We start from the raw sequence: 17,423 nt of genomic DNA on the forward strand, positions 1-17,423 counted from the left end.
ATCAAATGATTGAGAAATATTTACTGATAATTTGGACGCTCTGTGATTTCGGGTGATTCAGGACAATAACAAAGATGCAGGTCTTGGTTAAAACAAGCTCATAACACATATTTCTATGAAGCATGTAAATAAAAAATGAGTGTAGTTATGTAGTTTAAAAATATTATTAATTTATTTCTTGTTTAATAACTAATTGCAACACATTGGTAAACAAATTAGTATCAAATTTTAAAAGGTTTCCTACACTAACCTTTGGTATACTGTATACACTCTACTTTCAGTGAAAGAAAATTGTATGTTTAGTAATAATTACCGTATATATCATTAGCAATTTGTAAAATAGGGAGAAATATGTAAAATGAAATAAAGCACAACTCTCAGTTATTGTTTTAGAAGGTACATTTCACAATATTCATATTCATAAACATATTGCCTGTGGTTGTGTTTATGAATGAATCTGCTACAGTGTACAGCTTTAACATTTTTTTTTATTTCTAAGTTGATTTAAAAAGTCGATTAGATGGCAAAATAAACAGCATGTACGGGTCACGTGACCAAGCCGTTACCATGACAAAAGGAATATCACTATAAAGCCCTTAGAAGTGGTCGACAGCATCAGCATCCAATTACCCTAAAAGCAATCCCGATACGAATCGTTCTGGCACATTACGAGTGCCACAATCATATGCCCTGTACAACAGTATATTGAAAACATATGTTATGAGAATATAAGTGTGTATATATCGAATTGCGTAGTGTCATCTTACCAAACAAAAATCTATTTACCATTTCTATGCTTTTCGTCCTACATTTGCCTTAATTGGAATATTTAATAATATATTTTCACAAAAAATATAAATGTAGGCTATTACAATTTTTTTAATAATTGACAGTCTTCTATGGCTTTGTAAGCAACTTCCCATTTAAATTTTTAAATGTCTTAATAAACACGCATAAGTTAAATGATAGTCAATGGAAAATACTTCAGTATCCTGATCGTTTCACATTAATTGGACATTAAACTGAAATAGCAGTATTTTAGAGCATAGAAGTGGACAGAAAAAAGTGTTTATAAGTACCAACGAAATTACTCAAATATCTCCGCAATTTTTGGTGGAAATGTTGTAGGTCAGTACGGAGAAATCACAAAGCTCTTAATTAATTTCCTTAGTAAAACTCTTGTGATGTATTGTAATTTTGGCTACATAATGTAATTTTTTATCAAAATTTGGTACATTTAATATAAATATTATTTCAGTGTTCTTAGATAGAGTAATCACTTTCTGTAATCTATTAAACATCAGTTTAAAAACTCATATAATTGTGTATAAATCCAATTTTATTTCCTTATTTTGTTGGCATGATAAGTAATTTAATCATGGGTAGCTTAACATTTTCGTATAAAAACATTATTAGTAATTTAAGGTAATAGAATAAATATGTATATCTTAAAATTATCCGAATATTCCTGCCTGGAACAATTGAGGTTTAATTATGAATTTCCTGTTAAAATCATCCATTGACATCGATTTTCTAGAATAAAACTAAACTATTGAATTTACATTTCAGATGTTTCAAGACAAGAGTTTGAAATAAGTATTGTCGGAATAATAGGAAACTGTATAATGTTTAAAAGTTTCACAACCGAAATTACCGGATGAATTGATAAATAAAGTATTAAGCTAGAAAGCTCAATTTAATGGATCCGTATATCACCAACAGCTATTACACCCAGAAACCATTTAAGAAAGTCGATACGACAACCGGGCATGGTCTGACTCGTCGTTTAATTCGAGCAATTGTTAAATCAAACTTTTGTTTTCCATCTGTGTCGAGCTTTTTGGCAGTATAAAAAATTTGATTCATTAAATGTTCGTTCTATAAGCACAAAATAATGCACATATTGTAGATTAAAATTGTTTACTTTTATAGTATTTACAATTATATTTTGTTTGATCAAGATTAAATTTTATAACTTTAGTATTCAAAAATAATTTGAATTTATAACTTGCTTGATCCATTGTACTCAGTAAACTGGCCGGCCAGTACGGTGGATCCGAGACTTCCAAAATGCACTTACTTGTCTCTCATCGCTCAAAGTTCAGGTAGTGGTCTCTTTCATCGAGATGTGGGGCATTTCGAAATCACCTTTGTTCCCCATTAGATTTTGCAAAACTCGTTAGATTGGTGGTGAAATATTTTTGGCCCTGGACAGATTCTCTGGTAACCATTTCCCAGTTAATGTTGTGGTGAAGTGTTTCTGTAACGTTAGCGGTGGCCAACTGTCTGTCTAGACGGTCTATGGACACCGATTAGACCTCAAGAGAGCACTTTCCGGAGTGTGTGACATCAGCCGTGACTTGCCGAGTATCTGAAAAGAGGAGAAAACCACATGAGTGAGTTTGCATCATCCCAGTTACTCATTTTCTATCATTCTAATGTCTATCTTGCCAAATATCTACCTTTATCAAATAAATAACGGAAATTTAAATAAATTTTTAATACTGTTATTACTGTATAACAGTAATTTTATGGAACTAGCTAGTACTAGCCATATGAGCAATTTATATTAATTAAAAAAGAGTCCAGAGTCGTTAATCTTATATATATGATACCAATAATTATTGGATATTTGGGTTTTGATATTAACAAACATTTTATTTATACTACGTTCTTGCCGTCTTGTTTTCACGACTTAATTATTATATTTGTTGGGTGAGCTTTATTGAAGCTTACTACTCAGAATGCTAGCGAAATTTCTCTTTCTGTTTATTTAAAGATATGATTTGTATGAAGATTGTTTTATACATTAACAACATACTGTTTATGACGGTTTAAGTTCCTCGTGGCATTTGCTGAAATTAGTAGCCTCGTTAGTAAAGCCTGAATTTCCACGGGACGGGATATCGTGATAAGGAAATGAGCTATAGACTGTTTTATTTTAGTGGTCTCTATCAAAACTAGCAACATTATCCTTTTCTTCATCTAACCATGTGTCTGTCTATTTATTTGTCTGTCAGTGCACCATAATATATTATGAAGAATGAATTGAGGTATGACCTTGAATGTTTCACAAGTGATTACACTTTTACATAGACAACATTGTGGTTATTAATGGCGCATTTAGTCTAACTATCGGGAAAATATCTCGATAACTATTTCATAGGTTTATTTTTTACCAAGCATTTTTGTTCCATACACAAGATTGAGATCGGTGATGGTCATATTTGTCTATCGATGTGATTTAGCTAAGCAACAATGAAGCTTATCACTCACAGAGCTGGCTAAATTTCTCATACATGTGTGTGGGGCCTAAAAAAATATACGTGTGATGGAATGTCTCCCTGTCTGGCAGCAAGATAATTCTAAATCAAAATTAGCCATGCACTTGAAATTATTTATGCATCTTCAGTGAAGTATCAAACGTGACTTGAATCTGGCATACTGATATCTTGTTTATTCTAAGGAATAAATAAGAGGTATATCACTGATTTTAAATTTGTTATCCTAAATAAACCATAGCAGATTGAAATGAGCGTCCGATTTAAAACAGATGTTCGAGGTTAGATGCTTTGCGGCTTTTACATTTTGGTGAATACAACTTGAATATAAGCGTATTTATGCTTTAAAACTACGAATTAAAATATTTCACTCTACATGCCATCTAACAGAGCCAATGGACACCTCGCTCAGATTATATCAAACACCTTATTGCCCGTTCTTCTTTCCACCGAAATGTGCTTTAAATATGTTTTTATCCTTAATACTTTTATAGTGGTATTTCACTAAACTACGATGATCCAAATATTGATCAATGATTATTTTAAGCTCTATAGCTATGTTTACTTCCAAGGATGTTCAATATGAGTTTAGTTATTATGCATTTTACCTCCATAAAAGTCTTTTAAATAACAATACGAAAACTCACTTGTCCCAATGAATTATTTCTCCTACAACAAATAAATACGAAGAGTTGTAATAGACAGAATCTCTAACCTCAGTTAGTAGTGGAAAATGTGGCTAGTATTAGTTAGTGTTATTATTAGTAGGTATGTTTGAAACTGTTACAAGTGCATCCAATAAACATCAAATACCTATTTCAATATCAAGCACTTGAAATATGATTATCTCATATGTTATAATGTCACAATTGCTCTTAGATTGTTTACACATTTATTTATTCTGTCATTTCTCGTTGCCATTATGGTTACTCGTAAGAACAATGTAAAAATACTAGTTAAAGCTTAACAGAATGCAATAGGACATGAACCATCTATTTTGCGTAAACAGAAATGAATCTTCGTGTAAAATATCAAGTCTGTAGGACAGTTAACTTAGGAGATATAGTGCGGAAGGACAGACAGATAGACAGCAACGTAATTGCATTAACCCCTTGAGTGATAGGTTTTGCTAAAGCTCTACCAGTTATAAAACCTATCCAAAAAACATCGTACATTACACAATTAAAGAAAAAATACAATTATTCATTATTTTAACTAAGCAAACAGATAAGAGTACTTTTCTCGAGTATACTTAACAAAAAACTGTTTAACAATAACAGTAAAGCTAAGAAACCAAGAACTTAGCCATTGGAAGTTTACTTAAAAAACTCTCAAAGTAAGCGTGGCTAAAAATTTAAGTTGTAAAATTGGAAAAGAGCGCCGTTGTGGTGAATGAATGTTACATCAAAGGGTGGTATGCAACCAAACACGGTTTTCCCTGACTTTAACTAAACACATCGCAATATAATGCAGACAGTTTTTATATTACCTTCACTTCAAAGAGTATTCACCAAACAACTTACGTTAAAATTATATTTAATGAATGAACTATTTTAGTACTATTAACATCCTTAATATATTAAAGGTTCCTAATTTAAAGCTTGTTTAACTAATATGAATTTAGTTTGTTTGAATTTTCTATGAATGTTTTTTTAAATTAGGATTTAAAAATCTTCGTTTCTTAGTTAATATTTTATGAATATGTGTTTGTTAGTTCCTTAAAGCATTATTGTTTAACATATTGGTATTTTTATGTATGCATCAATAAATTTGTATAATAACCCAAAACTAATTAGACATTTCTTGCAAAAGTAAGTAGACGAACATTGATTTCAAAATTTGGATTTTTAATTCCATTTGGATTTTAAATTGGCTCAAGGTTAGCTAAGTTTTTCACTTAAGCTAAAACAATTCATTTCTATTTGTCTGGCTATCAGCACGTTATGTTGAGAACAAAGGTTAGCTTCTAAACTAACAGTTTAGAGTGGAGTTTTATTTCCAAATAAGCATCATTAACTTTACTGATGGTCTATGTTACTCCATAAGGTTTGGAGCATACTACATTAGTTTTATGAGTAACCATGACGCTGAGATAAAAATGAAATGTAAATAAATGAGTAAACAAACTTAGGACATGCAATTTTAGCATGTGACACAGTAGCACTAATAACCAATGAAATGAGCTGTATATTTAATGTATGTTGCCTCAATTTATTTCCTTTTGAAGAAATGTGGTTCCCGATGTATTATGTGGGCTTCATCCCAATTCATATGATGGTCTTCGGACCAACAATGGTGTGCAATTTTTGACTTTTCTGTGAAACCCTTTCTCGTGTTTTCTTTGTGTTCTTTTATCCTTACGTTTAGTGGTCTTTTTGTCTCGCCTATGTATTCCCTATTGCAGCTACATTTTATACTGTAAACACAGTTTTTGGAATCCTGTGTGCCATTTTTTGGTTTTGTTTTTACGAGACTTTGTCTAAGAGTGTTGTGTGTTTTAAACGCGGTTCTAATGTTGTAATACATTGAATTGGCAGACCAACCAATCAGTCAACCATCAGTCGAGATTAGGCCGCTTTGGTTGCCAATTCTAAAAAATGAACTAAAGAGAAAACCAAAAGTATCAAACGGATCGGATATTTGTAATAAACCAATGCGGAGTCACAATATGGTTTTAAGAAGTTCATCTCGCATGAACCAATAATAACGAAAGGGCCCATTCCTGTCCCCCTTCCCTTGTATTTCCGCCATCTTGTTTTAGCCAGCCGTCACGATTACCATTGGCTAGTCTCCCTCTGGTCAGTCGTAGGTGGTTAGTAGACGAGTGAAGACGTATTGTGACCTGTATTCCGTAGTTTAGTTTAATGATTAGTGTTTGGTATAGTTTTGTATTAAGTGCATGTCTTTAGAGGTAGTGAAGTTGACAAACAACATGTAGGTTGTGATTCCTGACTTAGGCGTGCCACAACGCTTTAGTAAGATTTGTTTATTTTAACCTAGTTTGTAGTTATGTATTAGGTTAGTTCTTTACCTAAAGAAGAGATCAGATTGCAGATCTCGAAACGTAGTGTTACTGTTTTCTTGTTTCACTGAACGATGGCAAATGTCCGGAAAAATCCTGTTTCCCTCACAATCCTTCCATCGTCAAAAATAACCTTCAAACAAAGAGCTGTATACTTTAGCAAGCAACATAAGCCTGGTACTTGACATGAGGTGTGGCCGTAGATGAAAGAGACAGAAAAGGAGAAATGGAAGGGATGCATCTTCTCTACATTAAGCTTGGTCGGTTCTCCTACTAGACCCACACATGATTCACTTCATTACCATACTGGGTCGTATACTCGTACACTACCTTCTACAATTTACGACTCCTCTGACCTTGATTCATCTTCTGAGTTGTTGAAGCTGTCACCTGCTGTAACGTCTATTAAACCAGTTTGCGAGGGCAAATCCCATTATAGGAAAGGTTTTAATTGTATCAATGAATGATTAAATACTTCCATCCTTAATGTTTGAGCCATTGGTGATTGATAAATGATTTCAAATAAATAAACCGGAATTAATAAAATTAATATTTTTAGTAGTTCCTACCATGCTATAATAATTTTACGGTAGTCTTTAACATATTATACGTAATTGTTCTACGGACACTTGAGAATTTCCATAGCATCCACCTTTTTCCGGATAAGTAATTCTTTTGACGTGTTTGAAATGAATATCACTTAATAGGATAGAAGGAGAGATGAATACAACACTACGTGTCGCGTAAAAGGCTTCGCTGAGGTTCCACACAACATATCAAGCTTATAGTTTATCGAAGTGGGTTACATTTGATGCTACGGTATAAATAAAATGCTATACGAGTGTACTCAGTTTCTTAAAAAATTACTTATCCTGCGATTTTCTCATAAAAATTTTAGTTACTCGTAATACCAATGTAAATATGTTTGTCTAATAAGTACAATATTATATAGACTTGAAGCTTCATGCAAAATTGAAAGTCTATAATTCACCACGATCTCAAAATATAGTGTGGATAGACGTACGGAAATAAGGTTTTATATTATATTATAGTAATAGACTTTGCTAATGCTTAGCAAACTAGTCTAAAATCAAATGATTAGCATTATTTAATGCCATAAGTCAGACCAGCAGTTTACATGTAGTTTTATTTATTTTTGTTACCTTTCTATCTAAATGTATATGTAAACTAAAGTATATCTCCGTTAAAGGCTGAGCGTTACCAAAGCCTATCACCTGAGGGCCTGGAAAGTTCTTTTATTTATATCTGTCTATCTGTCTGCCTGTCCGCACGAAATCTCAAGAGCAAGCTGACCTTTATGATATTATCATATGACCACTGAGTGTGATGATAGGGATTCTTCATGGGATTTGGCTGTGTTATCAAATATTTTTTGAGAATACGAGAAAGTAGCAGGATACTTCAATATGTAAACGAACGGAGTAAAATAATATGATATTTTAGTTATAATAGAGTAGAAAAAATATAGAGTGGAAAATCAATGTAAAAATATTAGTAGCGATAGGGCTAACATAACAGCAAATCGTAAATACTATTAAGAATTGATTAAGAAACTTTCCTGGAAGAAAAACCTATGGAACAGTTAAGCTTCATTTACATAAGTAATAAATTTATTTTGTCAGTATTAACCTTTTTACTATTACGTATACAGCACTTTATTACTTTTCTTGCTAAAAAAAAGAAAGTGTATGCATTTTTTTCATAACAAATGTGGAACTTGTCAATCGATGCGTTGTAATATGTTGTTATTATAGAGTGTCATGTGATAATGAAAAATTCTTAAAACGTCTTTAAATATAAGTATATAATATAATACATAAATTTAAGAAATCCATAACAAAAGAGTTCAATCATATGAATAACCGGATTTCTGAAAAAATATAGGTAAGTTTTAAGGATTAGGATCTAACTTGTTATTTATGTCTAATGTAATTTAATAAATAATTTAGTTAATACTTATTACACCAAGTACAAAAAATTACTGGAGTTCAAGTAGTTATTAAAAATCATTTAGTTCATACTTCTTGTTCATATTTATTTGAGTTACCGAAATAGTACTCATAGAAACTGTTATGCTCTAAATCTTCAGGGCTCTGTCGTATTGTCTTTCAGACTAATCATGTTATTATTCCAAAGAGAGTCCGTATATTAGAAAGTCCGTATGATGATCATGCCATAGTGTGTCTCGAGAGTCGTTAATAAATAATTTTAATCACTTTACATGAAAGCCCTGCAGGCAGTTTTGAGCAAGTCGCGAGTATTTTATTCATTATGCAAAGTCGCATATGTATTAATAATGTGTTTTAGAAACTGACGGAATCCTCTGCCCACTTGATGTTTTGACGGCTTTCTCTCAACCTTTTGACTTTCTTTCCTCATACCTACGTATAAAGCTGGTTTAAATATATTAACGTACTCGTCTTAGTGTAGGATGACTTACGATTTGTTGGTTTATATATGTATCAGTCATCAATATGTTGATTTTATATATATATATATATATATATATATATATATATATTTGTGTGTGTGTGTGTGTGTGTGTGTGTGTGTGTGTGTGTGTGTGTGTGTGTGTGTGTGTAATGGTATTAATTTTATTGTTAAGGTTTTTTACTCATACAACAGAACCTTTAAACTAATAATGTTACAGAATATTTACACTAAACGTTTTAAATCAAAAGATTAAACAATTAAACTATCATAAAAAACGTTAAATAAATGTACATAAACAGTAATAAAACATACTTTGTTTAAAACTTCAAATCTGATTATAAGAAGAGATTATAGTTGTTTATAAAAATGGATGTACTCTAAGAATTATATAATTATAATATTTTTTTATTTTTTCACAGAATTTTAGAAGTTTGAAATTTGATTTTATAGTACTATTTCAACGGGGTTATACGTGAATTCATTATGTTGGTTTATTCACTGTCATTAGATATTATGACGGGCCTTTACGTTAGTTTCCTGGCTTTATTTGTTGGTTTTGAAACAAAGTGTCAATGATTTCAAAATAACTGAATCTAAACACGCATTTTCTTTCAAATGTACATTATAATTTGGAAATTATTTGGTGTGCAAGGTATTGACAAAATTAAATAGGAAAATGGATCGTTTTATTGGGTGTACTCGGTAGTTTCCGGCCGGGTTCGTGTCACTGCCGAGGCGGGGGTGTGTTCGTCAGTCGGCGGCAGACCTGCGTCGGTGTCGGTTGCGACTTGATAGACACTCGGTATTGTTACATCTCGAGTAAACCGACATTCAGTTTTAAATTTTTTATAAAAAAATATTTGTTTAATTTAATAATTCCTTATTTAAAAGTCGATATTATAGGTTCCAAATACTGATAAGCCGCGGAGTGTCTATTGTTTCCTCAACGTTATATTTTACAAATATTTCTTTCTCGTGACATTTATTTATCGATAATAAAAATGGTTGTGCCGTTATTAATGCTATTGGTTTTTACTACAAGCCTAGCTTCTGACGAGGACGACATGGTAATTGTTACCGAAACTCCGAGTAAGTTCCAGTTATTTAAAATAGTTGTTAATTTTATTGATACTGTCTCGTTCAATTTTATTTTTATTGCATTTACTTCATTCAAGTCACTTACAGAAACATTTATACTACAACATTTATTAATAATGTTCTTACTTTTATTCAAAACGCTGTCTGTGTGAAGATTATTCTTAATTTAGTTTACTAAAAATTTCCCCTATTATATAGAAATTTGCAGTGAGGTAATGCACCGACTACCATTAATATGTACTACTGCAGGTTTGCTAGTCATTTAAATTTTTTCAATAGAGAAATGTTAAGTACCTCTGTAAATAGTGACAAGAAACCTTTAACAAACTAAATTTTCCATGCAACACAAATAATCACCTACTTACTTTTTATAAGTTAATATTAATTTAAATTTCTATGACGCACTTAATCTAAAAATTTTATAAGTTATTATTTATACAGTTTTTAAAATACAAAATATTTTGTCACATAATTTAAAAAATCACAGTAACACGAAAAGTCTAAATTATGTTGACTTTTAAAACTGTAAATTTCATGTTATACAATATATTCACAACTAGAGCAGTATTGACGTCTTAAGATTACTTATTTGTTGCATATGTTAGATATATGCTGTGTATCATTGCTCATGTTAGTAAAAAGTTACATTTGTATCATTTACCTGTGATTTTGGCGTCCAATTCAAAATAAAAACATGACCTCAATGTTTTACATAACGGCGACGCCCTTTTATAATTGTAAAACGCACAAAAATACTTTGAATAATCTTCGGCAAGGACTATATTCAAAAGGAAAGTGTTTTTATTCGCCAATCCCATCACGATTTATAAGGTGGCTCAGAGAAGAACAAGTTCCTCTGATGGATTGCCCTCCTACTATTGATCAAGGACTTTTATTCTGAATCTAAAAGGACTTTCAAAAAAATATATATATTTAAATACTGTTACGTTTTCTTTCAAGCAGAAAGGGATAAATTCTTTCTCAGTAAAACATATATGTGTTAGATAAATAGTTACTTTTTTATATCCTATAAATGGTATAGATATTTCATAACCTGTAAACTTTTGATTTATTTTCAAAGAGTAATCAAATAAGCCTTTAACGTTTTACCAAATAATTAATGAATCCTAATAACTGAAGAACAAATAAGGATTTAGTACGCCGTTAAATTTAAATATTTCTGAAATAATTTAGATAAGCAAATTTTATCAGAAAATTAGCTGGAACGAAATCTGTGTAAACTACCCTATTATTACAGTTCTAATATTTTTATTTTAACTTTGTTAATAGTAATTATTGTACGAAATGTTTTAGTAAATATGAACAAGATAGCCGTAACACCTATATGTAAAACCATAATAACCATAATCAAATTAAATTGGTAAGGTTCATATAAATATTAAGTTTAGTCTCATACACTTACATTAAAATCCTCAATATTCTCGTCATTATAATTTTTTGGTAAACTACGAGTAGTTGGCAGCAATTTAAAAGAATAGTTAGGAAAACAAACATACCTTTATTTAACGCTTGTTTCTACATGAATTTATAAATCTTAATAACACTAAATAACGATGAGTCATACTATATCGACGGACTATACCATAATGAATATATAATGATGTATAATAATGTAGTGCATTGCTATAATTTAATACCTATACATTATATACAAAATACATCATTTTGGTAAAATGAAGAAATAGATTTTATAGCTGTAAGCTTATCTCAGAAGAGCTGAAATATTTCTTGAAATATATGCCCTGTTGGAAACAACATATATACTCGGTCTGAGAAGTAATAATTATTGAAAAAGTGTCTACTCTTAGCCCTGATATCTTCTTCCGGTCTAAGTTATACCCAGTTAACTAGTAGTGTTTGCATAAACGTCTTCTTTGGCCGAAAAGATTCTGCATTGTTGAATAAAGATTGAATTATAAAACGTACTTGTCTCTCCGGACTCGAACCCGGATCTCTCACTTGCCCGGTGTGTATGCTACTACTACACCACAGAGGCCGTATTTTTACGATTGAATTATGTTGTATTTGGCTGTTTCTATCACAACTGTGTTTAAATAATCAACTAACATATGATCAGAACACCAAATTGAAACGATGTTTCGCCCATGAATAAAGTTTATATAAACGGAATCAACATAATCCACTTTGATTAAGAAATGGCAATTACGAAATATTTGAATCGTGAAAATTGAGGCCTCTGCGGTGTAGTGGTAGCACACTCATCCGACAAGTGAGAGATCCAGGTTCGAGTTCCGATGGACCGATGGAACCAGTATGTTCTGTAATTCAACCTTTATTGAAATAAAATTAGGCTATTTCTATTTGTAGAAATGTAATTAATATGTATGTATGTATATACCTCCTTCTATTCTTATTAACCTATTCTCGGTCTAAAGTACTTTCGTCAACATATAAGCGTTTGTGTTAACGTCCCGATCAAGAAATTATAATATACGTTGGTCTGAAAAATATTATCGAAAAAAATATGAATTCATTAGGTTATTATATTCTTCTTCTATTCTTAGGTTATTCCGGTGCTGGAAGTCTGTTTAGACTAATATAAAATACTAGTTGTACTTATAATGGAATAACATTTTGTGGATTTGAACCTTATTTCAATCCCTAAAGCCGTTGCACTTCTAGGTATATATTTCATTTATCTGCGAGGATAAAAAAAGTGTTTACATTGTTGGACATACTAGTTTTTATATCTTGTAAATCTTGTTCCTCTTTCGTAAAATTTAAAATGCAAGTACCTTTACTATAATAATAATAATAATCTCTTTAGTGCATGTTTGGTAATATATAACATTGTATTGCAATAGTCAAATGCATCATAAAATATATCCTAACTACACATTCACTCACAGTCATACATCTCAGCATTCTCACGACACAATCACACAGACTTCGGATCCATGATTTTAAATCATATATTTACTAGCAAATATAATGTTATTTAGCTCTATATAAGCAAAACAATCTTTAACAAGCGTATATAAATGTAGGGAGACAAAGAGTGACAAATTGTATTGCTTACAAATCACCAAGGTCTGTTTTTCATCTGTACATGGTGAGGCGTTATGTAATTGAATAGGAACTCTACAAAGGAGAGAATAAAGAGTAATTCTAGGTATCGTTTTAGAGCTTGAGTTGTAAGAAACAGTTTACCTGTTACTATCTACTAAGTTCCAATAAATAACTTAATAAACAAGACTTTCTTACGTGAGCGTTTTGTCTTTGACCGAGAGATCGGGATCAGTGCCATGCAATATTTAAAAAATTATTATATCTCTAAACTACTGTGATGACGGTTCAAAGTGTTGAAACAAGTGACTAAATGAATTGTCTGCTTTTAAGAAGCACAGTAATATCCGCACCTGTTTCGAATTATTCATTAACTTTTGTTGTGCGCTAATACAATCAATATTAACAGTTAATAGTGTTGTACAAAATCACATATATTAAAACATAATAACTTTTCCTTGTGGCACTGCTTATCACCCCAATATTATACTTATTAGAAAAGTGCTACTGCTATTAATTCTGCACGGTGGGACTAGTCATAGATAGAAACCATAAAGGTGTTCCATTTAATTAATCCAACTATATTATTACTTTTTGGAATTGTTTAATATGTATGTAATGTTCTTACACTATATATTTGAATTAGTAATTTTAAAATAATATCTAAGATTAACCAATGTCTTTTTTGTGAAGTAAATATGATATCTCTGTTAAAGTAAAATGCATTTATAAAATTTCGGTTGTTGGACCTATACTAAAAGGAACATGTAGGGTTTGCATGCAGTTCATGTTACAAGGTAGGTGTGCACGTCACCACGTGTCGCGTCGTTGAGGTTACCAGCAAACCTCTAAAATCTGTGGCTCATTTTGCTCTCGAGTGGCCCTGCAAAGAGGAATGTACATAGTTATAAAGACATTCTCATATACCATCGGGTAGAAGTAGAAGAAACTGTGCCAAACTACTAAGTCGTAGCTCACAATGATGCTCAGCCAGAATTCCATGTTTAGTCCACATCATCATAGAAAACATTCTTATGCGTGTAGAAATGATGTTACACTCATAATTTAAAGTCTTCAAATGAAATCTTTCACATGATATTTTGCCGTATAATGCAGTCCAATTTTTGTACTTTAAAATAGGTTTCAAACCAGTGTTAAAATAATAAAAACTCCGTTGAACTAGGGATGTTATTGCAACGCAAGACTAAGCTTAAATCAAATCTTATCACTGAGTTTCGACATTAACGTACTACTATTTTTTTTACTATATGAATAGAAGGCCCGTGTTGAATCTTAAATGATTTGGTTCAGTTTGTTTACGAATTTATTTATTCAGCTCTCTCATTGGCATCAAAGACCAATGTAAAAATATTAATAAACGGTCAGCCAAATCTCATTTAGTGACATCAACCATAACCCAACTAAGTGTTGCTAATATATAAATAAAGCTTCATGCAAAATTTCAAGACTTCTGGTCACCGAAAGTTTCTAGTTAGTCCGCAAAAACATAAAGTAATAAATAGAAATTTCCTATCTCTACGAGTGATAGGCTTCGCTGCAGCTAAACCAACAACGTAATACAATTTAGTTTATAAGTGCAAATAGTTATGACCTTCATTTCGGCATATAACGAATTTAAACAAAACGTAAAGAATGTATTAAAATATTTATGATGCTGGCATTTATTGCTGTATACTTTAGTGTGTTATTGCCAAAGATATTTATCATGGATATTAAATTATCAAACATAGTTTGAAAAAAAAATTATTTTTCTATGAACTATGAACAGAAAATGTATTAATTAATAAAAAGTAGAAGTTTTCTGAGACAATAAGAATTAATGTTTATTTAATCATAGCCAGAATTCACAGTTAATTTTAAAATTTTTCAATGAAAATATAGGGTAATACCATATGCATGTTCTCCAGTAAGTAATGACATGGTTTTCAGTAACGATATGATAAATATCTTTCAATTTCCTATTCTAGGAACAATTATATAACAGTAAATCGTAAAATATTACTCATAGAAAGAAATATGATTGTGAACAAAAATTTGAATGCAGGTGTTTATATTGCATTAAAATTTCAAATATGATAAAGGTGGCCAAATTTTAAGGACGAATGCCAAGATTGGACAGGAAAACAGTGTTGGTGGGCATACAAAAGACCAGCAGAGTAACCCAGCACTTACATTACGTGGAATGAAGTTCTTTCCGAGGCTGAAACTAAAATTACGAGTGAAGATATGAAGCCTATGTTGGCTCAGGTACACATTTTACAGTTACTTTCATTGCAAGACCAGCGTGTTCGTAATATAATTTCATTGTAGTAGAGGGGGGAGTAAAATAAAACTTTTTTCATTCTAAATTTAACAATAATAATTTTTTCATCGCCAAAGTTCCGTTAGCTATCAGTTTTTATTCTTTATTATAATTCTTTATTATTTCCTGAGAGAACTTGCAATCCCTACGTAAATTTTATTACCTTAAGTAACTAACTTTTACTCTATTATATTGCTTAAAATTAATGATAATTGTATTACTTTAAAGTACTCGTTGTTGAAAAAAAGAATAAGTCCGAAAGAGACATAATAAATTATTATTAAATATTACGAATTTAAAGTTAACGTAATGCTCAAAACGTGGAATAGCAAAGTTGTTTTAATTACCCGTAAAAATCGCATTGAAAAATATAATTAACCTTAAGTTAACGTTAGATGAGCATATGATATTCGTAATATTGAGTTTATATTGCTTAGTACTTTAATATATATTGCTCAAAAGGAAAATATTTTATTATATTTAAGCTTTTTTTTTAAACATAGTACTTTTACTGTAAATTTTTTTACAAAAATTTTTTATTATATAAATTGTTAAAAGTTTAATCAATCATCTTTTTAAGTTACTACTATTCAAAACAAAATACTTGGTTAACTAAATATAAATTTTGCTAATAATTCTTTGTAGTCTTATATAAATACAATTCATATCATGATGAACAATATTTTTCTCAACTTCATAACATTTCTTCTAAAATGAATGAGGGAGATGGGTTAAGAAAAACATGATATGCTATAGGTTGCAAAGCTTTGAATGAATTTTATAACAACCGTATAAGGAAATGTATGATTTTTAATGTATTCCATTGTGTATTTGGAATTATTTAAATAAGTATTATACCGATGCTCCTATTTGAATGGATAAACTTATTTCTCAAGTACTTTACTTTCGCCGATTGTGAAAACTACTCTTACAATATTTTAGACTAGCACTTTTATCAATTAATAAATCATATAATGATTTTGAAAATAGGGCGTTTTTTTCATCCTGGGGTAATAATAATTTCGGTGCAATTGTCTTTTAATTAATCTACTTTCAGTAAGTTATTAACTATTAATATAAGAACAAATACTCATAATTGGCACAAATAGAAACCAACAATAAATGCCTGTTTGTACAGGCATTATTTTTATAATGGAATATTAACTGTACTTAAATTTTAATACAAAAATAACTTTACTTCGATTCTATTTGAATAGCTACTCATAATCTTACATTAAAAACAAATTGGTACTTTTCAAAATATAAATAAATCTACATATGTAAATCTGGGACTACATCCTAAACTAATAGCTGATGAATCTGTTCAAATTATTATTATTTACTAGTAACAAGGTAAGGGTACGCCACGTCATGTTTTGCGTGACAGGCTTTCCTGATGCTATACACGAAACCTTAAATCGATTGCTCTTTTCATTCTCCAGATATGCTATGGAGAGAGACTGACAGGTAATCATATAAAAAAGAAATTTTGACGTTCTCCTACCTTTAAAAAGAGAAATTATATTAGTCAACTGAGTTATAAGGTTTAATGACGCTCAGCCAAATTCTATGATTGAACATACTCTATCATAAAACTAATTCTTGTCTATGTGTTAATGAATGTGCATGATAAATTTAAATTCTGCAAATTAAATATATTTTGAGAAATCCTTATGATATATTAACCTTTTTATTTCAAGGTAGGTTTCATAGCACTGCTCCAATTATAATGGTTCCGGTTACATATGGAGGATAATACAACATCAGAGTGAGCTGAGACCAAAACTTCTCACCTACTTTTATAATGGACTTTCCACTTTTTTACTCTATGCATATAAATGTCAAATGTTGAAATCTCATACTATTGTACTCTGTCTGTTCAAAAATATATGCATCATATTACTTACCCATTGCCATAATTAATTATTATCTATATAGAAGTAATATTTCAGCCAAGATTTAAAATCTAAGAATAATGGTAAAAAATCTTGCTTCATGAACTAGAGAGAATACTTCAACGCAAGAGTGCGACAAAATCAAATGTTGTCACCAACCCTTAACATTGACTTTCCACGCTATTATTTAGTTTAAATTTTACTCTATTAGTAAGATGCATGTGTTAATATGCCACATGTTAAACACTAAAAAAATTTGACTAATCTTGTTTAAAAAAATATTTGCTCTACTATTTTATTGT

General features: G+C 30.6%; 1 protein-coding gene across 1 annotated transcript in view; it reads left to right on the forward strand.

Moving 5' to 3' along the window:
• The first annotated feature begins 9,523 nt into the window (after window positions 1–9,523).
• Window positions 9,524–17,423, forward strand: part of LOC124354076 (synaptogenesis protein syg-2-like) — a 105,859-nt gene continuing 97,959 nt past the window's right edge. Inside the window, exon 1 of the mRNA XM_046804270.1 lies at window positions 9,524–9,846. Within this exon, the coding sequence (XP_046660226.1) occupies window positions 9,759–9,846 (88 nt within the window). The 5' untranslated portion in view covers window positions 9,524–9,758. The remainder of the gene's footprint in view (window positions 9,847–17,423) is intronic.

The sequence above is a fragment of the Homalodisca vitripennis genome, chromosome 1 (genome assembly GCF_021130785.1).
Source record: "Homalodisca vitripennis isolate AUS2020 chromosome 1, UT_GWSS_2.1, whole genome shotgun sequence".
NCBI classification, from domain to species: Eukaryota; Metazoa; Arthropoda; class Insecta; order Hemiptera; family Cicadellidae; genus Homalodisca; species Homalodisca vitripennis.